The sequence below is a fragment of the Xenia sp. Carnegie-2017 genome, unplaced genomic scaffold, assembly GCF_021976095.1.
Source record: "Xenia sp. Carnegie-2017 unplaced genomic scaffold, XeniaSp_v1 HiC_scaffold_4, whole genome shotgun sequence".
NCBI classification, from domain to species: domain Eukaryota; kingdom Metazoa; phylum Cnidaria; class Anthozoa; order Malacalcyonacea; family Xeniidae; genus Xenia; species Xenia sp. Carnegie-2017.
In genome coordinates, this window is record NW_025813504.1 from 4,034,316 (window position 1) to 4,060,449 (window position 26,134).

General features: G+C 33.7%; 2 protein-coding genes across 4 annotated transcripts; both read right to left on the reverse strand.

Moving 5' to 3' along the window:
* Positions 1 to 64: 64 nt before the first annotated feature.
* On the reverse strand, positions 65 to 9,586 carry LOC124455694 (voltage-dependent L-type calcium channel subunit beta-4-like). Of its 3 annotated transcripts, XM_047006333.1 has the most exons (8): positions 9,459 to 9,518; positions 8,447 to 8,612; positions 6,194 to 6,277; positions 4,580 to 4,638; positions 3,368 to 3,525; positions 1,483 to 1,634; positions 1,021 to 1,116; positions 65 to 929 (listed from the first exon to the last, which is right to left on the reverse strand). In XM_047006333.1, exons 2-8 carry the CDS (start codon positions 8,495 to 8,497, stop codon positions 834 to 836), a joined length of 696 nt encoding a protein of 231 aa, XP_046862289.1. In that variant the 5' UTR covers positions 8,498 to 8,612; positions 9,459 to 9,518; the 3' UTR covers positions 65 to 833. The 3 variants fall into 3 exon arrangements, with proteins under 3 accessions (XP_046862289.1, XP_046862287.1, XP_046862288.1); XM_047006331.1 differs by lacking the exon at positions 8,447 to 8,612 and having other exon boundaries at positions 9,459 to 9,586; XM_047006332.1 differs by lacking the exon at positions 9,459 to 9,518 and having other exon boundaries at positions 8,447 to 8,907.
* Positions 9,587 to 17,566: 7,980 nt separating this feature from the next.
* On the reverse strand, positions 17,567 to 24,179 carry LOC124455628. The gene is made up of 4 exons (XM_047006277.1): positions 23,846 to 24,179; positions 21,692 to 22,066; positions 20,820 to 21,026; positions 17,567 to 18,393 (listed from the first exon to the last, which is right to left on the reverse strand). The coding sequence occupies exons 1-4, from the start codon at positions 24,129 to 24,131 to the stop codon at positions 17,957 to 17,959; spliced, it is 1,305 nt and encodes a 434-aa protein (XP_046862233.1). The 5' UTR covers positions 24,132 to 24,179; the 3' UTR covers positions 17,567 to 17,956.
* Between the last annotated feature and the right edge of the window lie 1,955 nt (positions 24,180 to 26,134).

Below are 26,134 nucleotides of genomic sequence, written 5' to 3' on the forward strand. Positions count from 1 at the left end.
CTTGCCATATAATAATTTCCCATAGTATGAACATGCACAAACCAAACACAAAAAGATGAATAAATTTTGTCAAGACATTCTTATTGAAATTGGGAAAACATTGCACAGTTAGTGCTTATATTTTTTGTTCTTGTTTACGCTTGTTTTCCAAGTTCGATAAATAATTGTTGCTTTTTTCTAAAACGAACAACAACAATCAAATAAACTTCATTTGACCAGTAAGCTGCAATAACTGAAACGATAACTTTGCCGACATAATTGAAGCCAGTATGATGGCTGTCATGCATGTCAATCCAGTCTATTTTTTTCAAGTATTGCGAATATATTTGCACGAAAAATTTAAAAACATTGAAATGAGATTTAGTGAAATGTATCCACTTTAAGTTGTTGCAAATACACCATACGAGTAGCCATATTGGTTGCCAAGGAAATTGGAAGTCTCCCCAGTCCCTAGGCAGTTCCTGTGTGTCAATCGGCATAATTCTAATCATACTATAATAGAGTATTTTGTTCACCGTTTCAGTTCATTTTACAGTTCACTGAATTTGACCTAAAAGCATCAGAAAACTAATGCTTCTATCGCTTCATGCTAATATCCCTTAAATTTATCAAAATCCTCCGACAAATTTACTGAACTCTATGTTGATTAAATTCATAAACATTAAAAACTTTAAAACATTAAAATTCTTGAAATACTAAAAATCCTCATTTTTCCAAAGTTTCTTACGACATGATTGCTATGGGAAACGTAGAAACCAGGTCAAATATATTGCAACAGACGGTTCATCTCAGTAAGTCGAAACCGGAAACAGGAATAATTGTCTGCGTCATTGTTACAAGAAAATGTCACAGTTCTGTTCGAGGTAATCTCCCAGCTGCTGGCTTGCCACCTCAAGAGATGATTCGGGGATAACAATGTCCACTTCGTCCTACGTCAATGATTATCACAGAACATTTTGTTATGATTCATAAATATATGAAAGATAATTGAAAAAGTTGAGATATTGCTTAAATTCATACCTTATCTGTCTGGATCAAAGTTCTTGCTGCCAAAATTTGACCAATTGAATTTTTTGAGGCTTTCTTCCCTCTTAATTTTATCAACTTTTCCACGACCTACACAAAATAAAATAAACAGTTTTTTGCCCATACGAGCAATTCTTCATCTTTAAAGACGTAAAACAAAACACAGTGCGTTTTTTATTCCTCAAGAGCAAGGTCCAATAAAAAACTTTCATGAAATACAAAAGTCAATTTATGTCTTAATGAGTCTGGTTTTACACAATTTTTTCAAAATAATTTTCAAAAACATTTCGAATTTATACGTTTTTGTCAATAACATCCCAATGAACTGCACGGGTTTGATATTGATGAATTAATTAACTAAACCTCCCTCGGTTTGCGGCACATTTAATCACTAATATCCCTGGAAGCATTCGTTTATTTATAATTAATCGTTCAAATTCAATGCAAACTTCTCACCTTTGGAACAGCTTTGATGTACACAACAATTGGTGTAAGAACACTTTCGCTTACTTGGGAAGGGTAATTAATTGCCTTGCAATCAAGCACAACTAAATGTGACTTATTGTTAAGCAAGCTGAAAATCACATCCAGTTCTTGCTTGACTTCATCTAAAGTTCAAAACGAATAGAATGTTATAGATGTATTGTGAGTTCTTCAAATTCTTATATGCACATGTACACCTGTGTACATGTTAAATGTACATGTACACCTGTGTACATGTGCATATAAGAATTTAGCATATCCGTGAATTTGTTAAATGACAACTCAATTGAACACAGTCACTGTTAACCCCTTCGTCAGGCAAGATACATTTTCATGAAAAAGAGAATGATATAAATTTGGAATTGCTGAAAATCGTCATTGGGCAAAATATTATTTATACTAGTATTTTATAGCAAATGCTTTAATTTGATTGGCTACTCTACAAATTATCAATCGATGGCGAGCGGCGAAGCAATAGATAGCAAGTACTGAAAAAACATGGCTGCAGATCCTGCTGTCTCGTATTTTACTAAAGTTTCTAATGATTGTTTACTTTAGAAAGTAATTCTAGAGAAGACTTAAGTGGCCAAAAAATAAAACTTTAAGACAATTGAAATAAAAAAAGAAAATATAATAAAAATAAATAAACATACATTGAGCAAGAGCCGTTTGCTTTTTCATTCATTTTCTTAAATCAGTCCAATCACAATCAAACGCGATGAAATATCTCACATACTGGAGCGATAAAGTGTATCACTGCAATTGTCTAAACATTTTTGGAGATGAAACTACAAACATCTCCGAAACCTAAGCCAATCATAACACAATTTGACAACTGGAATCGTTCCTAAGACGGAAGGGAACAGAATTCCGTCATTGTGAAAAAAATAGTGAGTCCTCAAAGTATAAGTATCTTTGGATTTATTCAACTGTTCCAGATTAATAATTTTATGCTCTGTCTGAACAGTTTCCCCCATCGGATCCAAGTATCAAACGTGTTATTTATCGACCAATACGTGAGCAACATATGATACATTTAACTCATTTTCATTCTGTTTTGTAAAAGATATCAAAATTAAACAACTACTAACTGTAAACTGAATAACAAGGCATGCCATGACGATATAATTTCAATTAAGTACCCTTTAACAAATTTGGATTCAAACAGTGGATCACCATAGTGTTGGTTAACTCTGTTGCGCGCAAATTTTCTTAAATTTTCAAAGATTTACTTAAAAAATTGTAACTCGCATAAAACAAACATGATGTTGGATATCGTCAAAAGTCGAGAGTAGCCGTTATTTCAACAATGCTAATAATATTTGACATAAGATTATGGTGTGGTTTCACTTGTACAATATAATGCAGTATAAAATAACAGCAATACTACGCGTGTGATGAAGAGTCTATAGCTTAGGTTGCATTTGCTCGTGCAAATCGATCTTAGCTCAATCAATTAAATCAATTAAAGAGAATTTGCTAATAGATCATCATGAAACATGTTAAAGGAAGAAGTGCAGCATTTGTTTTCAATTTATGTGTTACTTTATTGCATTATTGTTATTTCATAAAAGAAATGAAAAACGTTTCTCGCGTTTACCATATCTGCTCGATAGCTTTGACATTTCGTGTTTACATATCTGTGCAAGAGTTTGTGAGATGCTATTTGTGGCAATATGTTTGAGATCGGTGTGGCCTCCATATAAACCATGAAAGCACTGTTCTATTGTGCACGAAAAATCGCAAACAGGCCACTCACGAACGTCGATCATGGCTGAGATCAATTGCATGCAACAAAGAGGTCTCGGGATGCAATGGAACGAAAGCAAGTTAACCAAAATTATCTGTTATTTCATACCATTTTTTAGAGTGTTGGCTGTCTTAGTTGGACTTGACGTTCGCATTGGGCTAACTGTCAACGAGTTACCAGAGTGCTCTGGAAAGACTGGTTCAGAATGGTTGAGCGCTTTTCTTTTTGCCAAACTGATGTCACAATCACATCGATGAATAATTAATCTGGAAAATAAATTATGCGAGTCTATTGCTATCTCCCATCGAAAGCCATCATCATTCCATGTATTTTTGGAAGTTAATTACATAAGTGGTATAATTTCTGAGTCTGTTTTTGGTCACGTGACATAAATTAACTTAGCCCTCGCAATTTATAGATTAGTCAAGGATACTTTGCATATTGTTGAAAAGAACAATAACATATGATTAGTCAATTTCTGTTGTTACTATCCTCTGGGCGAGTGGGCTACCCCAGGAACAATGCAAAAATCTAATGCTGTGGGTGGTATCATTGATTGAATGGTTTCGTCTCCAAAAGTTGCTCCGAGGAAACAACCAAGTTAAGCTGTCTTTTGCTACTTAATATTCAAAACGGCACATTGAATTTAAGTTATACAGCATTACAACTACTTTTGAGAGTGTTATACTAGATCTTTCTAGTAATTTTGCTTGGAACATGGTAAAATACAAATAAGATGATGGAGAAATGTTAAATACTTGCATGTGAGAAATTATTGTATATGTTGAACCACTGTTAATAACTTCTGAGGTGTTTTTGCGTTTCAACACTTGTATGCTCCCGTTTAATGGTTACGAAATCGATAATTTTTACGCACAGCATTAAATTTTCAAAAAAGTTGTGTGTTTGTATTGATATCGTGCCCTGGGGTGTGGGAATTATACACTTTCAAAGGCTCGGGGGATGGGATATTTGCTACATGTTAAAGAAATACTTACATTTCCTACGGTTATTGCCTAAAAGGCAGGGACCCGGCTGGATTTTATTTGTGGGGTGGGGGCTGGGGGGGGGGGCGAAACAAATGCAAATAAATCCAAAAAAGTGCAGTTGTCAGTAGCGTAGCCAGCTTGCAGATTTACTCCCACTTTGTAAATTTAAATAATTCCATTACTCATTTCTTTAGAAATATATTTTTCTCACGGTCAGTAAACACAAAAATATTCGTATAGCGGGAGTAAAAAGTCGGGCTGGCTACGCTACAGATGGCTGTAAGTTATTTTCCCTGAAACCACCAACACCACTAAAGTCTATAATTCTCACCTTCCTTCAAACCTTGTCTTTAAGTAATGATACAGGGCTTTATGTAACATATCTGTCACCTAATGATAAAATTCATAGTTATCAATATTAATATTAATTGGAGTAATTTGGAATTTAGGAATCCGTTATCGCACTTAGGCTAGTTAACTGTTAATTGTAATTGCTACTTGTTTAAGTTGTGATCTTCCCTGTGGCGTGGCCACCTCAGAAGGTTTTTTCAAAGGCCTATCATGTTTACAATGGTGTTCGCACGCGTTCATAAATTCAAAGGATATTGCTACTAGAGGAAGAAAGGCAAGAGGTATAAAATCCTATTGGTTTGAACACAAATGATACGAGTTCCCTGATCAACTCTAACTGCTCAGCAAGTGACTCAAACATTGCCAGATGGCTTCTGAGAAGGTAGAATGTTTACCCAGGAAGTGATAGCGTGGTCCGAGATTTTTATTAAAGAGAGAAGACCGAGTTTTGGTTGCATAAACACATTTATATCAGCACTGTACAAATTGTGAAAATTCAACGCTGAAGTGAGAATCGCTAATGCAAAGGCACAAAGCCTTTAACCTTGCACTAAAGAGTTACACGAGTAGCAGATGGTGGAAAAGCACAGGAGAGTAGCTACAATAGATGAAGCAGAATGAACGATACACTATACTTCGGACCAGAGGCGTAACTAGAACGTTAATTGGGGGGTATATTCTTATATTCAGTTGTGCCCTACTGATTTCACGTTCAAAATAAATCAGTAGGGCATATCGGAATGTATGAATATGAACCCTCCCCACCCAAATTAAAGTTCTAGTTACGCCTCTGCTTAGGATTTTGTTTTCATAGCCATTTATCTCATATCAGGATGTATATGGATAAATAACGTAAATTGACGACCAGTACCAGAACTAGGGGGGGGCGTATAAAATAAATGGACTACGTCATGCTTTTTTGGAGAAACTTCATTTGACTTGACTTGAAACAGCATAAGTGTTTCCTTAAGTATTAAATTACGTATGCTATATTGCGATGGTCATTTCGTTTTTAGCTTTTTGAACTTTTTTTGCAAGTAAGTCATGAATTATGGCAATCAATAGCACCATCTTTTGATAGAAAGACGAGATTTTCTGCCATCAAATCCCTTTTAAGAAATTTTGTTTAAATCATGACATAAGCAGACGGGAAACTTTCACTTACAAGTCAAAAGTCGACAAGGCTCAAACAATGGCACCCGTAAAAGTTTGACAAATTTTGCATGGAAATTCATACCGTAACTTGATTGAAATCACCATTATTCAATAAATGTAAGTCATGCTTAAAATGGTAAATTGATTTTTCATTTTCAATTCCCTATAAAAAAAACCATCTCCGCCATATTAATTCTAACAGCTGGAGTTTTTCTTTTAACACAAAACTTGTTTGATGATATTTTTATGACCTTATTTTCTCCTATGTTTTTTTAAAAAGAGCAATTATGAATAGGATCGACATAATTAACACTTAAGTCTTGGCAACTTCTATTTTATTATTATATCAATTGATTGGGCAATGTATTTGTGTGTCATAGACAAAAATAACTTGAATAGACCTGATTTTGAAGATCAACGTTAACAATAGACCTCTAACCTCGTGTCCTTTAAGCGATGGACCAACCAAAATGACAGGTCGCGTTTTTGGGGGATCATAGTTTGATACAAAACCTGAATCCACCTAAAATTAAAACAAAGAGTTGAAATTTTCTCGGAAGTGTGTTAAAACCTATCGGTGAACATCAAGAGAAGATGGGGAATATCTTTTTGTTTCAAATTTTTACCTAAAGAAAGCCAATACGCAATAAAAACTAGCAAACTGTAAACAATGCCTGGTTGGCGTCCTGATCAGCGACAATCTTGACATTTTTCAGTTTACTTGGCACACCCAGTAGCATAGCCAGCTCGATACGTGTGGAGGAAAATATTCATATATTCATGTTTTAATCTTTAAGAAACAATTGATTCAAAACTTAACACGAAAAAACACAAATTTTTCCCCTCACTTATCGAGCTAACGACGCCACAGGACACATCTTAAGATAGGATATGTGCTGTGTTTACATCCAAAGGACATTTCTGCCATTTTTCTGGATTTTTCGTGCTGCAATAAAGAGACTATAAAAAGCCTATTTATTTTCAAGTCATGTCGATTTAGCAGTGATGTTAATAACTAACTGTTTAAGAATTTGAACGGTCACCAGAAACAATTGAGGTTCATAAATTTATAATGTCTTTAACAGACAGCTTCTTGAGACATTGTTGGGAAAATATTTTCATGGAAATGATTGTAGATATACATAAGTTTTCTTTAGTGGCATTACGAATATTTGGTGCTGGATTCTTTCACAACAAAAATATCTTTGTTTCAAAAATAGAACTATAGTTGGCAAACATTTCCTTTCACAAAATATTTTTTGGCATCTCTAGCTACTTTAAAGTATTCAACTTCTTTGACTTGTCATATGAAAGAATGTTTTATGCAATGTGTTTAAAATTAAATGAAGATATGATCTTTGCACTTTGCTGGACAATTTTTCAGATTCATGAGACAATTGCCTAAATTGTCCAGCAAAGTGCGAAGATCATATCTTCATTTAATTCTTTGATTTGCATATAAAGTTTGACATTTTTTGGATGTATTAGACAAAACTAATGAAAGTTTTACAACTTCTTTAATATATCGGTTTGATTTGCGGTTTCTCATTGCTATCGCTAAACAATCGTCCGTGTAGATATTTCGTTAAAGACTGTGTGGAAGCAATCATCGTACAATTTAAAAGAATAAATATATTTATATGATGATTGTAGATAAAGACTACCAATGGAGTGTCTTAAAATGAAACAATGGAACATAAGTTGCATCATGGAGCCCAAATGGACTAAGAGTTAAAATCAATCACGATTATTCTTGCGATTTATATAGTCGTGCTATACGCTCCACATTTACAAAATAGATTAAATATTCTTTGAACACGAAACAACACAGCTAAATTCTCTCAAATACTGGTGCAACAATAATAGAAATTCTTTTCTTGTGAAAGACGTCATATTAAACAAGTTGTTTGAGCAGTAAAGGGTCGCTTAAGAAAGAAAGGCCGGGTTGCTCAAAACACAGATGAAAGTTGAAACCGCAGCCTTAATGCACATTTTCTGTATCTATTGAAATGACGTCATGTTTGATTGGAAATCTACCATTATCTTCAAAGAGTTACGAAATAATTGCTGCGCTTACGATGATATGATGTTAATGGCATGGGATGTCTGCCATTTCTACGTAACATATCATTTCCGTCTGCACGCAAAAGGTCGGTAATTTTCAACAGTTACATTTTCACGCTATCGACGTTGATTCATTCAAATATTGCTGATTTTATGTAATAAATAAAATTTCTTACTCCTCTGATGACAAGCACATCGGGGGCTGGATTGCTAAAGGGGAATTTGTTCGACTCACGAGGTCCAATGTTAACGTTATTATTTTGAACGCGTTTTCTTCCTGTAAACAATTAGCACACACGTTTCATTTAAGCGTAGCAACCTTTTTCTGTAAACGTTAGTCAACATGCCATACATGCCAAATCATCCTTTACTTTCACACAGAAATAATTGAAACGTATGACTGAGTAAACGCAGATACCCACTGCTCTGAAAATTGAACTAGGAAATTGGTTGGACCACCATTTGTACTCCTAGCTCTGCATGCGACTCTCCACTTAATTGCTCAGCGCTTCATTTCTTGCGCACACGAACGTAATGTTGGCTTGAATATACAGAAGATTAAAGATGTATATATGTGCTCAGAATCTTATATTTGTTATCGCTCTATAAATACGGATATAGCTATTACCTTGGTAAAAGCCCGAGATGCTCTTCGCTGGATTTCTGAGGCTAAAGACATTGTCGATCTAAAATCGTCGATGAATCTCGTCGATATTTGTGTGGTACTTAAAACGGTGGGCCTCGTAAGCTTTCAATGTGAAGATTTTAAGATATATTCTGTGTTCATCCACTTTCTTAAACAGAAAGGAAATTTATATAGCTTTTCTTCTTGAATAGTTTAACGGTTAACATTATTAAAAATTCTACTTCAACATTTGCATAAGTGCTTGTCTTTATAACACCTCCGCTTTAGCAAACCGCAAATTGCATTCTTTAGTGGAAAGAAGTAAAATTTTTTATCGATGATGAACTAGATTTTTTCACAAAACGTCAAGTCAGTTAAAACTCTTTACCATTTTCAAAGTGTTGGAAATGTTTCAAGGCTTTAAAGCAAAATCATTGGATGATTTGTCATGCAGCTGTTTTACACTTTAGAATAATTTGTATATGCCGATCGCCTCACTGATCCCTTTGCGATAGGAAAAAATAAAAATAAAAACATTGTTAAACTGCGCCGACTGCAAAGAACAGATGATACAGTAGGATGAAACTCCTCTGGTATTTCTTCATTAGATTTACTTCATTGGAAAAAGCACAACAATGTTCTTTCCATATTTGCAGAATCAAAGAAATCGTATTACAAAATATTGACATTATAACATCTTGTCACAAACGTATGACAATCTGCAGACATCGTCTGTGTCATATGTGATTCTAGGCAAATTACTAAAGTACATTATTCAGAATTGTTACATGGAATAATGCTTGGGATAAACATCAAACTTTCATATAAATACGTTCCAATAAGTTTTCCAATAAGCAATTTATATATTTTCTGACATAATTTTATGTAGTTCATACAGTTTACAAATCTTTATGTTAAAGTCAATCCATCCTATACAGACAAATATTTTTATGATTGAAAATTTCATTATAATTATGATATAATTATCAATAACATGGGCTATCATCATTCTTACCTGAACATACACTTGGATGCGGAGGGAGTCAATGGAAACTAGCTTTTCTATAGATTTTCCTTCAATCTTTGAATTAATGTAAACTGCGTACATGCAATACGCAATAAAAACGTCACTATACTGTGTCATAATTCAGTGTAAACGTCAGCTTACAAATTGTTATTTGCATGTTCATTGATACTGAACATAAGATACTTTGTAATGTCAAGTGGTGCCTTGCGTCATTGACAACTGCTTTAACGCAATCTCTCAATAAAATAGGTGACGTGAGCAGAATCTATTGATATTTGCTCAAACGTTTCAAGCGCAAAATTCTTTCGTATCATTACGCTCATGTTAGCGGGTGGGCGAAGTCTTAATACGCAACGGTGTTTAACTGTTTGCAGATGAGTTAGATTGTTCACGTTTTTTGGCAGGCAGATTTGGTCGAGTGCATTTAGAGAACACGATCAACAATGCTACCTCCCACGTTGGGATGAATCTGCCTGCCAGAAAACGTAAACAGTAAAACCCATCTGTACTATACCACACTCGCTCGCGTCACGGAACAAAGTTTGAAGTAAATACTTATTAACTTGATGAAGTTAGTCTATTTACTGCCTTATTATACTGTCTTACATGCATATAGGATCTAACTTGCCACAATCCCAATCCGATACAACGTGCAAGCGCCAGTGAATTCTTTTTTCATGTTGAACATTTGTGCCATAAGCAACATATGAAATAGTTATACGCACACGCTGTACGCGCGTATTGTGTTAGTTCAACAAAAATACAAACTTAATATGAATAAATGTTATGGGGCATTACTTTTATTCTTGACTTGCAATTCAGCCATGTTGGTGGTCTGACACAAAACAATATTTTATCAGAGTTGTTGTTGGCACAGGCCGGCGTGTGCGAGCAACATTGTTTGGCAAATCTCAAGAGAATGGTTGCAAGTCAAGAATAATTGATGCTTTTGTAATGGTCTTGACACTATTGTTCATATTGGATGAAGTTTACGTATTTCTTCGTATCTTAATTAAATACGTTTAAGCACACGATACAAAAAATGTGAAAAATGTTTAGTGCATTTGAATAAGATGCATTACATATGGGTCTAATATCGTTAATTTATATTCAAAGTTAAAAGAAAATACTGCAGTATTACATGCTGCTAGAATATGTTTGTTGAAGGGTCTAAAGTAAAAAAAGGTAATATTTGTGAATAATTTGTAACAAGGATAGTATGCAGTAACAATTTGAACGCTGTAAACAGGGGTGGCGCCGGGAATTCCCCGACTGAGGGGCTAAGGTCCCCGATGGGGGGACTGAATACTAGGCTGATGCGACAATGCGCTTTCCATACAAATCTTTTTTTTCAGACAAAAATTTCGAAAATTATTATTAATCCTCGCTTTGACTAAGTCGTTGAAACATATAGTTTGCTTTGGAAATAATAATTTACATCTACATGAAAAATTAATTCTACGTATTTGACGAGTTGTGAGAGCCGCAACTACAACGCTAATTTGGGTGATGGGCTGTTTTTTTATGTATTCGGTTGCGCCCAAATGATTTTTTCAAAAGAAAGTTAATTTTAAACGAGGTCAGTCTGTTACAACTGAATATATGAATATCCTCACCAATCACCGTTGTACAAACAGCTCTGCTATTCATGCATGCAATCCAGGAATATACAAATGATTAGCTATAACAAAGCTATACAGTAAGTACAAAGAATGCCCTGGGTTTTTTAGTAATGTTGGATCGTAGTAATCCAATAATATTATCTCCATCAAAGCTTTATAAACATATTGTGAACATCTTTTTTAACCTATACAAAGCTGTAATCAAATTAAGACGAGGATCCGTTCGTTATTAGATATACTATTATTTTTTTATTGTTTAAATTAAATCTCCGTGTTACCCTGTTAAACTTTTTTACTGCTGAACAGATCTTTTTGGCTGCATGTATATAATGAATCAATGGTGTACTAGGAAATAATTTATAAACATAAGAGGCAATATTAATAATGCACGAGTGCTTCGGTGAATCCTTCGATTTCATTGTTTCATGTTCAAAGAACAATTCTACACTTGGAAAACCTAGCGTTGAACTTATTCACTAAGGTAACCAAATCCAGTTTGCTCCTCCATCATAATGATTCCTAACAACATTAGCTGTCCAGACGCTTGATGGTGATTTATCAAAGGCAATAGTCGCAATACATGTAAAACTGGCAGAATCTGATGCTCATTGCTGATTTAAAACTCAAACAGCAGAGCTTTTCAGTTTTTTTTTACAAAAAAACTGTCTTTCAAAATTCGATAGTCGAGTTGCAAAAAACAACCGACAGACAACTAATAGCGAGCTAGCGTCGTGGCGATTGCATATGCAACTATATCTCATGTCGCATTTGCATATCTCTTGTCTAATGAACATTCAAAAATAAGCATTTCAGAGTAACTTTATTATTTTTTTAAATTTGATGTCGGATAGCTGGCGTGTATGTAGATTATGGCCGATGATGAGTGCTGACATTATTTCAATCTTTTCTAAATATTAACTTAGATAACATATTCCACATTTATGTAACCGTGTTTTTAACTGTATCGGTAAATCTGTTCAAACAAAGACTTAGTCCGTGATCTGTGCCTCAAAAATATGCTTTAAAAATGAGTTTCGTTGGACACCTCAAGGAAGGTCGCAAAATTTTCAAAATAGATAGAAAGTCACTTGCTGTTTGATATTCTTTTTATTGTCACTTCTAAAAAGCTGCAGTTTTTTAGTATTTCGCGGTTGAATTTCAAAATTCCTCGCTCCTTCAATTTTGAATGTCGCCATTTTTTTTCGGTGCGGAACTCTTTGTATCTAACTGCCGTTGTCATGGTGAGGCAAATTTATTTACGGGCGCCATCTTGAAAGGTGGCAAAAAGGCGAGACTCTTAATAAAGTCCAAGTAAAATGTAAGTTTTAAATGAAGAATTCTGTCGAAAATTTTGGATGCAAACCTAAACTGTCACCTTTGCACTTATGTATCAACATAGGAGAAGCCTGTTTTAAACCTAAATCTTGTCAGTTTTAAGAACTCATAGTTAAATCGTGCGCAACTTCACTTTTCGAAGGATAGCAACACTAAAGAATGCAAACACTAAAGCTTGGTAAGAAATTGATCATTACCACTAAAGAATTTTTTGTTAATAAGCTTTTAAAGAGGCACATCATTATGCATAGGCCTAAGATAAATGTAAAAATTGTAGAACAAACATTTAGCAGCTTACAGCTATGTTACAGATTCCATAAAGTACATGCTTTTCTGATTAACCTGCTTTAAGTGATGCAAGAGCAAAAATAAAGTTTTAAAAGTATTGCTATCAGGCTATTAGACTCACTAAACACAAGAATTACTTTTATTCAATGTTTTGACCACTCTTTCTACAAGGTCACCCCACATAGGATAAGTGAAGTCCATTCTTTACTTTGGAAGAGTAGAATTCTGAAATTTCTCTTTTTAAATATAGAAGGACAACATTTTTTTGGTTTTGTAGAACCTACACTAAGCATTAAAGTGCTTGCTCACTTACTTCTAACAGAGGATCTTGTCTCCATTATATACCAATGTCCCAAAACCATCTTTAGTTGCTGTTTCCATGCATTGATTATAAAAAGAATGACTTCAAAAATAATTCAGATATTCTTTATTTTAAATCAAAATTATAAACTTTTATCAAAGGACACAGAGTAAATTAGTAAATTAGTATGTATAGATCAGAATCATAACTACATTTCTTGTTGATAAATACATATACAGGATCACTTTTTCAATCAATGTGCCAGAACTCTTTCACTCTCCTTTTCATGGTATGACAAAGACAACTTTTATCTATGAAAGTCCTCGCTAATCAAATTTACAATAAAACAAGTTTCAACCCAAGCAAAAAACCCCAGCTTTCTGGCTTCTGAAATGGCTCACTGAAAAATATTATTTCTTGAACTGTAAAACATGATCTTGAGCATAAAGCCTTAACTGAAGATTAACAATCATCACAACCTATGAAAGAGATTGTTGAAAAATACAAAAGTTTACCACTTCTGACATATTGTAAACAAATAGTAGCTAAGTTTGTTCTAAGAATCATATAATGTTGAGTTCTAGCTTGGTGTTTTGAGATTTTATGCTTCTTAACTGAGATTTTTAACTTCTTTTTGCAAAATACCTCTCAGTTGTATACAGAATGCAATAAGAATGACTTTAGCAATATTTACACTAACTCTTGATTAGAAATGGAAGTTTATGGAACTTACAGCCTTCTTCATTTTTGTGCCAAGCCGCGCTTTGGCCTTTCTGTTTACAACCACAAATGGATATTACTCCTCCAGATGAAAATGGGTGGCAAACGAGTGACGGGAAACTGCAAGTCTGAAGTCGTATGGATGACCATTCCCCTAGCGCCGAATTCGCTACTTGATAACGTTCATTGTGGTTTTAAGACTGGCTGCAACGTGGATGTAACTCCCAACGTTGTTCATGTAACAAAGCCGGAGTGAAGTACACAGATGTATGGTCGTGTACTGCATGCACGAATGTAGATATTGATGACGACAATGATGTTGAGGAAGAGGAGTTTTTAGATGATGACATTTACGACGAATTCGAGACAGACCTTTAAAAAAAGTGCGCCTTGTCTTGCACAATACGAGAAGCAATTATAGAATACCCGTCCAATTTGTAAAGGCACCCTTTTAATTCTGCGGATACGTGGATACGCAGTGACGAGTTTAAAGAACGAGGCATAAGATAAGAGGACTAGTACCTATATAAAGAAAGTTAGTTGAAGCTATGTTTTTTAGTGGATACGCGGATACGTGGATACGCAGTGACGAGTTTAAAGAACGAGGCATAAGATAAAATTGATTACTGTCGTTGATTGGTCTATCAAATGTTTCACTGACTAGTTATGTTAGTCATATATATGACATGCGATTTATTTGGTGCGATTTCCTGGTTAAAAACTAGCGAAGAGTAATGGGTGTTTCGAAAATGAGTTTGACAGAAAAGACCATAATAAAAGCCTGAAATACAAAAATGTACCTGATATAAATGCATGTCATAATCCATAAAAGTCTTTGATAAGTCATAAAAACTCACATACACTAGAGAAAATTAGCGTTTTCAAGTTTATTGAAATTCTCGCAAACATAGCCCGTCTGTTAATTTAGCAGATTTCTTTAACCTAAATTTATTGTTTATTCATGGCGCATGAAATATTTTAGTGGACAATAGATGTGAAGTCAATGCTTATAGTACTTATAATTTTCTTTCCTTGCCATTTAAATACAAATATTTTTCAAAATGAAGATCATAGTAAAACCACTTTGTGCTATTTTCTTCCATTGTTTGGAGAATCCACTTCACTTGCATGCTCCGCTTTTTTGTTTTCGTTTTGTTCCAGAAAGTCGATGTAACTATCCATTCGTAAGTTAAATGTGGAGAACACCCGTTTCCCAATAAGAATAAAGTTAACTTGAATGTATCCAAATCTTGAAGTGGCTTTTTCCAGAATATTGTCTTTCGGCCATGAAGGAATATTGTAGAAAGCATTCCCGTCAATTAATCTTGAAAGCTGGAGTCTTTTTCAACAATTTGGTGGTATGAACTGTGGATAGTATAATTTTCGAAACGTGTGAAGGGAATATCACCCCACTCCATTCTTCTGTACAACAAGAATAGCGATAGGCAATGTAATAATAAATGCGCTTTCAAAAACTCTCATAATTTAAAATTTCATCAAAGAATTTTGTTGTTTTTCGATACCATTGGATAGTTAGTGTATCATAGGAATTTTGCAATGTGTGAGGCGATGTCTTTGAATAACTTTAACAGGTAGTTGAATAATGACTCATTTAAGGAAGTTATGTAATAGGAGCGTCATATAATTTGTAATATGATTGTTGCCTACAAATGCTAGCAAAGGAAATAGCCAGCAATAAGCAGATTAATACCATGAAATACGCAAAATGTATGGCGCTGAGGAAAAAAAATGTTGGGATTCAAGTAGCGGCAAGGAAAAGCAAAAGAAATTCAAACAGATTATTGCTACAATGCGAAAGTGTTGCAACGCAATGCGGCGAATGGATAGGAAGTTATCAACGAAAAGCAAACCAAGGAAATGTTTATTGGACATACGACAAGCTTAAAGACGGCGTACTTACCAGTAGAAATTGTGTGATAAGTTGGCTAATGGAAAGGAAGTTGATCGCTAGTAATCGGCTATGCCCTCGTTGTGATGGCGTTATGAAATTGGTCGAGTGTGATGATAGGTCGGACGGTTGTAAATGGGAATGTAGAAAGCAAATAGGAGGTAAACGACATAAGATTGAGTTATCTATTCGGAAAGGTTGGTTTGAGGGCAGTAATTTAACGTTGGAAGAAGTTCTCAAGTTGACATATTGGTGGTGTAGAGATGTTAAACAGGAAACAATAAGATTTGAGGTAGATGTTAGTGGAAATACAGTAGTTGATTGGGACCGTTTTTGTAGGGAAATTTGCGAGTTGAACTATTTTGAATGCAGAGAAAAAATTGGTGGTCCAGGTGTAAGGGTGCAAATTGATGAGAGCAAATTTGGGAAACGAAAATATCATAGAGGACATAGGGTAGAAGGACAATGGGTATTTGGGGGAATAGAAGAGGGCAGTAGAAAGAGTTTTATGTTTGCAGTAGAAGACAGGAGTGAGAGAACGTTGTTGCCGATAATTGAAACAGTTTTAGAAAAAGGCACGACAATCATATCGGACTGTTGGAAGGCTTATTTAAATCTAGAAACACACGGTTACAAGCAAGTGAACCATTCAGTGGAATTCGTGAACAAAAATGGAGATCACACAAATAAAATTGAAGGACATTGGCGCCAGGCCAAGGTAAAGTTTCCACCATTTGGCATACGAAAATATATGTTCTCGTCGTATCTGGCAGAGTTTCTGTGGAGATACGAAAATAAAGGCAAAGACTTATTCGAAGTTTTTTTGGAAGATGCTAAGAAGATATATGGGAACTTTGAATGAAAGAATAAAAGAATAAGATTGTAAGATGTAAATATACGTTAAAGTTGAAGCGATTAGAAATTCAGCAACATCAAGTCAATTTAAAGAAAATATATATATAAGTTTCCAGATGGCGTGTTGTATGTAAAGCCTGTTGAATAGCCATTTATATTCTTGGACTGTATATATGGCTCTGCCTATGTTAAAAATTAAATATAAGATTTTGATGACTGCATATCCGCATATCCACTATAAATTGACTTCGCAGTGACGTTGAATTTTCTTGTATTAATTATCACTGACCGCATAACCGTGTATGGACTACAAACCGTAGCCCGCACTGTTAACTGCTGACCGCGCATCCGCGTATCCATTAAAAATTGGATTTGTAGTAAGTGGACGGGTATTCTATAATCTAGCCCAATACGATTATAACTTTCAAAATATTATCTTCGCAACAATTGCTAAAATCCAACCTAATGCACGAGTGAAATACGTATTTCTTTCAGACATTTTATTTATGTTGCCAGTATTATCGTGCGGAATAGCTCTTTATTAGGTCTGGCACTAGCACACAAAATATAAATAACATGACGCTTCCTGAGGAAAATGGCGGATTCCGAAATTGTAATGAGCTACAAATTTTAAAATTTTAATGTAATATAGCAATAAAACTGCAGCTTTTTGGAGATGACAAGAAGTAAAACTGCGTTAAGCATGTAAAAGTCGTTCTGTCTTGAATTTTTCACGACCTTCCTTGAGGTGTCCAACGGGAATGAAAGAAAATCGGTCACAGATCACGGACTAACTATTATTATAATCACTATTATTGTCAGGAAATCCTTTTAGCTATTTAAGAATAAATTAATAAGCAAAATAAACACACGTAATTAAATCAAGCTATTGTAATTTTAAAAAGTTTTGTGGTTAGCATAGGCTGCGATGGTACATATATATTATAATACTGAATGCTTACTATTTCACTAAAGTTAAATCAAACAAGAATAAGCAACAGTTCACGGGGCACCTATAGCTGTTAATTGACACTATGGTTGCAATAAACAAGCACGGATACTAAAATTCCAATGCTATAGTTTGTTTAGCTCTGACTAAGCAAAAACAACACACGTGGAAAGTTTATTAAGTTAAGAAAGTTTATAAGTTAAGAGTTATTATATCATACAAATTCATTTTTAAAGTTAAAACTATCAACATCCCTTTATAATATAATTATAGTTTGAACTTAGAACGCACTCTAACCTTTTGTTGTTTGCTTAATTTATATGTATTACACTAAGAAAAAACTTTTGCAATGCATGTAATATAGTTATCGCGAGGTTCAACTGTCTTTGAATTGAATTGTTGTATTTCTTCACGCTTTTCAAACTCCATAAAATACTCTCAAAATTTTTTACAATAGATTTTGTCTTTTTTCAAAAATATATTCACCTGCATGCTTACCAGTAACTTTTAGTGATATAATGATGACCCTTCAAAGAGATGTATAGCTTCCATTAGAGTTTGGTAAACAATTTCCGCCATTTTATCGTATCCCCTGGATGTGAGATGAACACCGGAAGGCTCCCAAAAATCTTTTCTTTCTTCAGGTGAAAGTTTATTACGTGATAGTTTCAAAGCTATATCACAAACGTGTGCTTTTCCTGAGTTTATCATAGCATATCGACGCAGGTGTTTGTTTATAAACTTTCTCTTTTCACTGACATGCGAGCAGTTTTTTACTTCACAAAATATTTTAGGAATAGTTAGTACAAGTGTTTTAGCATGCATAGCATGAGAAATTTCAAGCATTTTTATAATGTTTTCAACAATTTCGTCGCCAGTTTTATTGCTTTTGAGCAAGTCGTTGGTTCCAGCAAAAATCAATACCCAGTTGTAACACATTTTTTCTAAAAAGATCATAGATATAATATAGAATATAAAGTGGCCATTAACTAAACAGTTCAATTATTCAGCACTTTAAATATAGTGATTGTTTTTACATTTAAAATTGAGGACCGAATATTTGCAAAATGAATATTACAGACCTGCTGGAAACAATGCTGGGGGGGTTCATTTTTTAATTGAAAGTTATTTTCTATTTCATATAAGTTAAAGAACAAACTAACTATTGATTTCTCGTGTGTTTGCATGTGGAAAACTAAAGTCCCACAGCTAAAACACCTGCCAGTGAGTGTCTAATTTAATAACCAAATTAACACTTTCAAATTTAAATTTTGGCATTTAAAATACATTTGTCCAGGAAAAGTAGAGATCAAGCAAAATATTTTATAAATCAACATAAAAAACGCATGCTCTGATTGGTCAATGCCAGTGTTTGAAAAAGGCTATCCAAATCTGAAAATTGAAATTGTTGTCGTCAGTATACTGTCGTGAGTATTTTTAACAGGCATGAAAACAAAGACAAGTTTTTGCCTAAATGAACTTGGAGTACATTTCTGGCCGGTTAAATGCAAGCTTAATAAATCAAGTTTGATGATTTTCCCAAACTTTTAAAGCCAAGAACCCTCGCTGTAACTGTATGTTTTTGTGATTTTTATTTCGTTGTATTCTAGGTTTTCCAGCTTCGTTCACTTGGGAGAATTTAGCTTTCATCTTTCTGCTCACTCAAATAAAGCCTACAACACTACCCTCAAGGTCCTATTTTATAAAACTTTTACTAAATGGTTTCAACTGTTTAGATTGTCTGATCCAAACATTTGGGAATGCTGCTAGAGATAAGAAAAGTGGTGCAAAACACTCGCCTTCGTAAGTGAAATTTGGGAGCTCTCCTACCCTACCCTACCCTTCTCTTAAAAATATCCTGCAGGCGCTACTAGAACTAATGAAAAGAAATGGTCAAAGGAATTATTTACCTTATCCAATTAAAGTATGTTTCATCTGCTAAAAATACAAAACTTTTAGACTGCAATAAATCTAGCTCTTAAATTCACCGGACTAGAAAATGCTATTGCCATTTTACAAAGCTATTACCATAAAACTTTTTATACCAAAAAGGACCTAGAAGCTCAACAAGTTGATAGATTAGATACATGACATTGCGTGACGTAATAATTCTTGCTTCTTTTTCTTACAAAGATTTCAATACTAGAGACAAATGCAACAAATGCAATCATTTGTTTTAGTTTCAATGTAGACATACTTCCCGAGATAGGATGTATTCATTGCTACAATCTTATAAACTATTACACTATTAAATCCAATATTGCACTGTTAAATCCCAGCATTGTTAAATGAAATATGAGAAAATGACAGCATGCCAGGAAATTCGAATTTTTTTCACGAAAGAATTTTGGACCGAGATTTCAGATATCAAACAATCATCTAGGAACCTTGTCTGATATAGCTGTAAAATGAAAAATACGACGCTCCTGCTATGAAATTGACCTCCACTTCACAGCACATTCGATGTCGTTAGAATGTTCGTTTGGAAGCGCTCCTTCATAATCCCACTTTATTATACTAGAAATTTGAATCAGGCTTTATGATCATACCAATGTTAAATTCCAAAATGATTTGATGAATCAAAAGCTTTGCATATATTGTTAACATTTGATCTAGAAGTACCATGCGACGTTTTGTGGTAGCAATAACATGTGATAAATAACATACCACAAATGTAACAACGTTGTTTTATTGACCACTATAGCGAACTTTCTCATAAAAATTGCAAAATTCAACGAGGCTTTTCTACGAACAACAAAGTCATATTTTGAAGTATTTTGATCAAAATAAGATATGACTTTTTTATAAATGTATAACAATTGACTTGTATTATTCCGAAATTGAAATTAGTTGGCAGCATGATTCCAAAACTATATCACTTGCTTTTATTATTCTAAATTTGTAATTACTTCCTGGAATTGATCAGAAATTGTAATTATTTTAATATTCCATTAAAATTGAGCTTATTATTATCACAAACACTGCTCGAGAGTCATGGACGGTGAATTTGAATAGGCAACATTATAAAGGTTGTATTGAAAAGTTAAAGACCTTTCAAATTTCAATGCCCGACAACTGCTTTATTTTCACGGATGTATTACTGTGCAAATTTTGCTTTTAGAGGGTACATATGTTGAATTCCCAATACCAAAACTACTAAAAGCTATTATGTATAATATGCTATAGTTGAAAATATTTTCAGAATTACAGTTGACAATACATTAAGCATCCGCGAACTTAGCGTAGTCATGAGGCATACAACATGTACAACATGTACATACTTATCGAAAAATTATTCGTGAGCTAGTACTTTTTTATCGATATTTTTGTCTAATATGAATATTTAGGAGTATGAACATGAAGTAATTACCTTGATTCAGATAGTGAGACAATCTTTGGAGCATATGAGCAGATTCTTCCCCAGTTTTCCCTGAAACATCAACTTTGAAACATCCGTGCTGATCTTCATTCAACAATTTTTCAAGTCTTAATCCATATGGGTGAAAACATTTTCCATCTTTTGAATAGCCATTTGTAAGACTGTCACCAAACGCCAAAACACGAAAGGCTTCAAAAGCTAGCAAAAAGATAAATATTTGTGAGTTATTTTGTTTTCTCTACCAAACTGTAAATTTGTGACTCGATCTGCGGATGAGTACCCCTATTTAACCAATACGATTTACATATCTGATTGCAGATGGTGTGAATTATTCACGGCATGTGTTGCGCAGACGATGTAATAGTTTTCGGCGATATGTTACAGTACTGTGCTAGTGATAAAGAATTAAAATAAAGCCTTTAAAGTCTTTAGACTGGCATGTTAAATTTCAGTATTGCATGAATAGTTTTATTGAATTCCTTTAGAACTTTCATAGAAATCTGATTTCAAATTTCTTTTTCAGATTAAGACTTTACTTTTATTTGACAGTTTTGGCTTATTTCTCGATTAGAAAAACAACCCGTAAACTTTTTCTTTCGAATAGCCCAAAAGATTAATGATATATCCCTCTGCCTTTAATTTGTTAGGAGCTGATATGACTTCAAAATATATTTTTTAAGAAAACATGAAGGCTAGAGTTTCACTCATTTTTTCTGATGGACAAAAAAGTAGCTACTACTGGGGTACAGAGCACTCAGCGCAAAGAACCTTCAAACTACTCATAAACATTTTTGTCAGGAATATATTTTTGATTTTTATAGTTATTATTGTATAAATATAAATTGAATCCCATTGTACACAACCTCTTTTCTTTTCACACACAACAGCAGCTTTTGAAGAACAGGAAGTTTTCAATAAGGTGTCCCCGTCAATGACGCCACACAAACCATGCTCATTTTTTTCTTTATTGAAACGATGAATGAATGGAGTATTTTTGAACCATTTCCAGTTTTCTTCCGTCCTTTGTAATCTAACAAAATACTTCTTTGTAAGTTTCTTCCTGGAAGAAACTGCATCAAGAAGAAATGAAATCGTATCTTTGGACTTTGGCATTGCAATTGTACTGCTCTTTCCATGGCACTCTTTTAAGGCATTCGCCCAAGTTCTCGTTTTTGTACCAAAGTAGAAGCAGAATTGTTTGAATGATACCCATTTTTTCGGACAATTCTTCACAAAATCTAATTATAGTTTGAAAAGACTTAGCAAAAAGCGTACGACAAAAGAACATACCTTTTTGTATGTGATGTAATTGTATCGACCTTTTTTCCGATTTTTCGTACACATTCTTTTCAAGTCTTCGACAAAATTGTCAAAAATTCCTTAAAAAATGACGGACGTTTTTCTAATTTCATGCTTTTGTATAAACATGAAAACTTCTCTACCCACTAGGCTGATATATAGGTCATTTGACTAATTTACTTTCAGCTTCAACTCTTCGTAAAAGCTTCTTTTCCTTTAATCATATCAGTTAGCAAAGAACTTGAAGCAGGCCACGCATCAAAGAAATAGGGCCTAAGTACAAACATCCTTGTGATACATTTTTGATATTTCATCTCTTAGCAATGTCAACCGAGAAAAGTCATTGCCGTCGAAATTGAAGTTTTTGTATTCCACGTGAGTTTTGTAATTCTGAAGACACCTTACCGCTTTTATTTTTGTTTTCGACGAAAATAACTTGGCCACCTTGCTCAAAGCATTATATTAGCATTTAATACCTAAGTAATGGCACAGCTTTTACTTATACTTACTTTTTATCGTGGGCAAGCACGTTTTGGCACACCCTTAAGGAACAATTTTTTATGGAAGGTTGGTGTAAAGTATAGATTTGTTATTTACCGCGGTTGGGAGGTCCCAACGAAAAAATATTTTCCGAGGTCACGAAAAGAGCCTGAGGCGGCAGGCCAAGAGATATTTTTGAGACCGAGGGGAAATATTTTTCTATCCGGGCCGACCTAAATGGTAAATAACGTATTTATTTTTTTGCTAAAGCCAGCAGTCTTTACTAGATTGTGCAGTATTCAAGATGGCGGCAAATTAAACAATCAATGAAAAATTTTGCAGAACTCAAAATTTATTTGAGATATCGTAAAATTCCGGATTGCAGTCAATTATCGTAAATTTTCGTCCACTGTTACAGCCAATCCAATTGCAAAAAAAAACGCTAGGATTCCGTCCGCTGACGATTGAAAGAAAAATTCTCTTATTTTTTTATTTAGCAGTCCAAAAGCTTTATTTTTTTATTTCCAGCAATTTGATTGGCTGCCTGAACACACAGCCTTTTACAATATCTGCCCTTGGGCAGAAATGATATTTTTTTGCAACGTATTTGTATACGAAGTAAAATGTCAATTCTTAAAATTGATTTAAAAGCGATGTTAACAGTTGAACTAGTAGGCAAAGTTTATACAGATAAAAGTTATCATAGTAAGAATGAATTCGACTATCCAGACAAAGCAAAGTTTGCAGAAAACCATTCAATTTAAATTTAGTTTCAACATATTTTTTTCGTTCAGATGAAAGTTATCATAGCAAGAGTGAATTTACTAGGCATCGGGTCATTGGCCATTGTACAATGCGAATTTCTTCATAATAAAAATAAAAAAAACAAATCTGTTATTTACCGTTTAGGTCGGTCCATACTTAAAAAATATTTTCACTTGGCCTCAAAAGTTTCATTCAGCCATAACATATATATATTTTCATCATTAGAAGGCTTGAAACGATGAAGCAAATGTCTCAAAACGAAGAGTAAAAACTGTGAATATGTTAATTTATTATTGAATGCGTTATACTGATGTTTTAAAAAGTCATATTTATTTAGACTTAGACCTTTGACTGTCATGAGTTTTTAACCTCATTGTGGTTAAGTTGCTAGTACTATACTAATACAAGTTTGGTTGTAAGCAATCTAGTTCGTCATTCATCACAAAGTATGATATTACATTTCAATGTCTTACCTCCCTTTTTGCTCACAGAAATTCCAGTTTTTGATTTATTTTTTACGTTAAGTGTAAAAACTCGGTAAATCTCAAAAGGCATAGGATATGAAAGCATCATTTCAAATCTTGTATAAGGTAGGTATCTCGTCTGCATTACATTTACTTCACTGTAATACTTCGTTTTGGGAAGATGTACAGTTGCATATAGTGCTGGCGAATAATACCACTGGTCTTTTCTTGCTTTAGAAAAAGTGAAATACTCGTTGCTAGGATATAACGGTAGCAAGAAAGCATTTCTCGTCATTACTGTTGAGAACTTGACAGTTTCAAAATTGTTTGTATTCTTTGTAAAAACAGCTTGCGATTTTTTTGCTTTTTTCTTTACAAAGTTTTTGTTGCGTTTTTGTTTATCATTTGCAATAATTAGTGAGGATGAATTCATATCTTTAGACGTAATATTGCTGTGTTTGAGGTTATAACTACTGCCGTCTTTGTGGTATGTATTTGCTACAGCGTCATCATCATCGGATTTCGAGGGATCAAAAAATATGCTTTTGGGTTGGAAAATATAAGGAGAAATGATCTCTGAATAAACATAGGAAGGGTATACTCCATAAACAACAAATGGGTATGGAAAGTCTAATGACCTTTTAAATTTTTTATGTCGGTGCAATTGATCCTGATTAATTGATCCAACTTTTTCCCTTTTTAAGCGACAAGAGAATTTAAGATAATCCGATATTTCTGTATTGTTTGTGGAATACTGTCTTGTCGGCGTAATGTATTGAAAACCTTTTTTGTCATATATTCTGCTCCTTTTAAGCAAATGTCTTCCTTGTACAAAAACGATAAGAAGTGTCCATTTGATGACAATATTTGGTAACAATAAAATCGAAACTAATTTCTTCATGTTTTAAAGTTGTCGGAGTTTATATAAATTTGAGGGAGTTACTTGTTTATCTTCTTTACAAAATTAAAATCAATCAGTGACAAATTGCTGGTAATAGGCTTTCAAGTGGAACAGTGAAAAGCAGGTGTCTAATTCTTGCACTTAAGAAATAAAAGATGTTTACTGTGTTTTCACGGGCTTATTCAAACCAAGGAGACCTTTGGGAGAACTTGCGAGAAGATAAATGCAAGCCCGAAACCGAAGGTCGAGGGTTGCACCGGCTCGAGAGTTCTAACAAACGTCTCTGAGGTTTGCATAACCCAGTGCAAACACGAAAAACATCTTATATTTCTATTATAAAATAAAATAATGCGAAAATAACAAACATTTTAATTTTTCCTCTAAAATGTATTCTTGATCGATTGATAAATTCTTATTGACTGATTGATTGTTTTAATTGATTTGATTGGTTGAGATCAGGTGTGCTTTGCACAGGCTAATGGAAACACAGCTCTAGACCAATCAGCGCACGCGTTTCATTGTGTTTATTTCATTTTTTTTCATATAGTCAAGCTCTAGCAATTCCATCAAATTATTTATCCCATATTTAAGATTTCAGTGAACACCATGGGAGCATTTACTAAACAGGACTGGAAAGAAAATGGATTTCGATCTGTGTATTTATGGCAAAAATATCTTAAACGAGATAGGAATTGCCTTTTATAAAGATACTTAGTTTTATATAACTTTAGTTGATTATGCCGTGTATATTTGACCGTATAGTATAGTTATTATTCATAATCAAACATTCACTGATGCGACAATCAATTGAGTAAGGACAAATTTAACTCCTGGTCGAGTTGATCATTTCATTGCAAATATTTAAAGAAGACCGCTTTGAAAATGTTTAGTATGGAAAGTGATTTTTTTGTATTCTGCATGAGAATAGATTATAGAAAAAATGTTCCAAGAATTTTACTAAATAAATTCGTATATATATATATATATGTCTAAACTTCTCCCATTTATTAGTTATATCTGCTGTTTGTGGACCATGCATGAAAAATTTTTATAATAAGTTTGTAATGTTTGACTTTTTGATTCTGTACAACATATGTTATCCAAACAACTTAATAAAATTAATGTTTAAGTAGGTTTTCAACTTTGCATGTAGTCAAAGCAATGGATGCTCTACTACTATAAAGATTATAGTCTTTCTGGTGTTTCAGTTATAAACTATTTGTTTGGACATTATATCAAGATGTTGATGAGAATGTAAAGAGTTTTGAGATTTGCTTTTAAAGGAATCATATGGATCCAAGGATCCATTACTAAAATTCAGTATAATACAATGCTCAATATTAAATATTGATAATAAGTATGTATCAATCAAATTATAAGTAATGTCAACTATTGAT

Excerpts from the sequence above, each read along its gene's own strand:
- LOC124455628 (XM_047006277.1), bottom strand. The coding sequence starts at position 24,131 with ATGACGAGAAATGCTTTCTTGCTACCGTTATATCCTAGCAACGAGTAT. Across the intron at positions 22,067-23,845 it reads TTCTGTGAGCAAAAAGGGAG|ATTTTGTGAAGAATTGTCCG; the intron begins GTAAGACATTGA and ends AACTATAATTAG. Across the intron at positions 18,394-20,819 it reads GTCTCACTATCTGAATCAAG|AAAAAATGTGTTACAACTGG; the intron begins GTAATTACTTCA and ends TGATCTTTTTAG.
- LOC124455694 (XM_047006331.1), bottom strand. The coding sequence starts at position 9,551 with ATGTACGCAGTTTACATTAATTCAAAGATTGAAGGAAAATCTATAGAA. Across the intron at positions 1,117-1,482 it reads ACATCAAAGCTGTTCCAAAG|GTCGTGGAAAAGTTGATAAA; the intron begins GTGAGAAGTTTG and ends TATTTTGTGTAG. Across the intron at positions 930-1,020 it reads CTTTGATCCAGACAGATAAG|GACGAAGTGGACATTGTTAT; the intron begins GTATGAATTTAA and ends TCATTGACGTAG.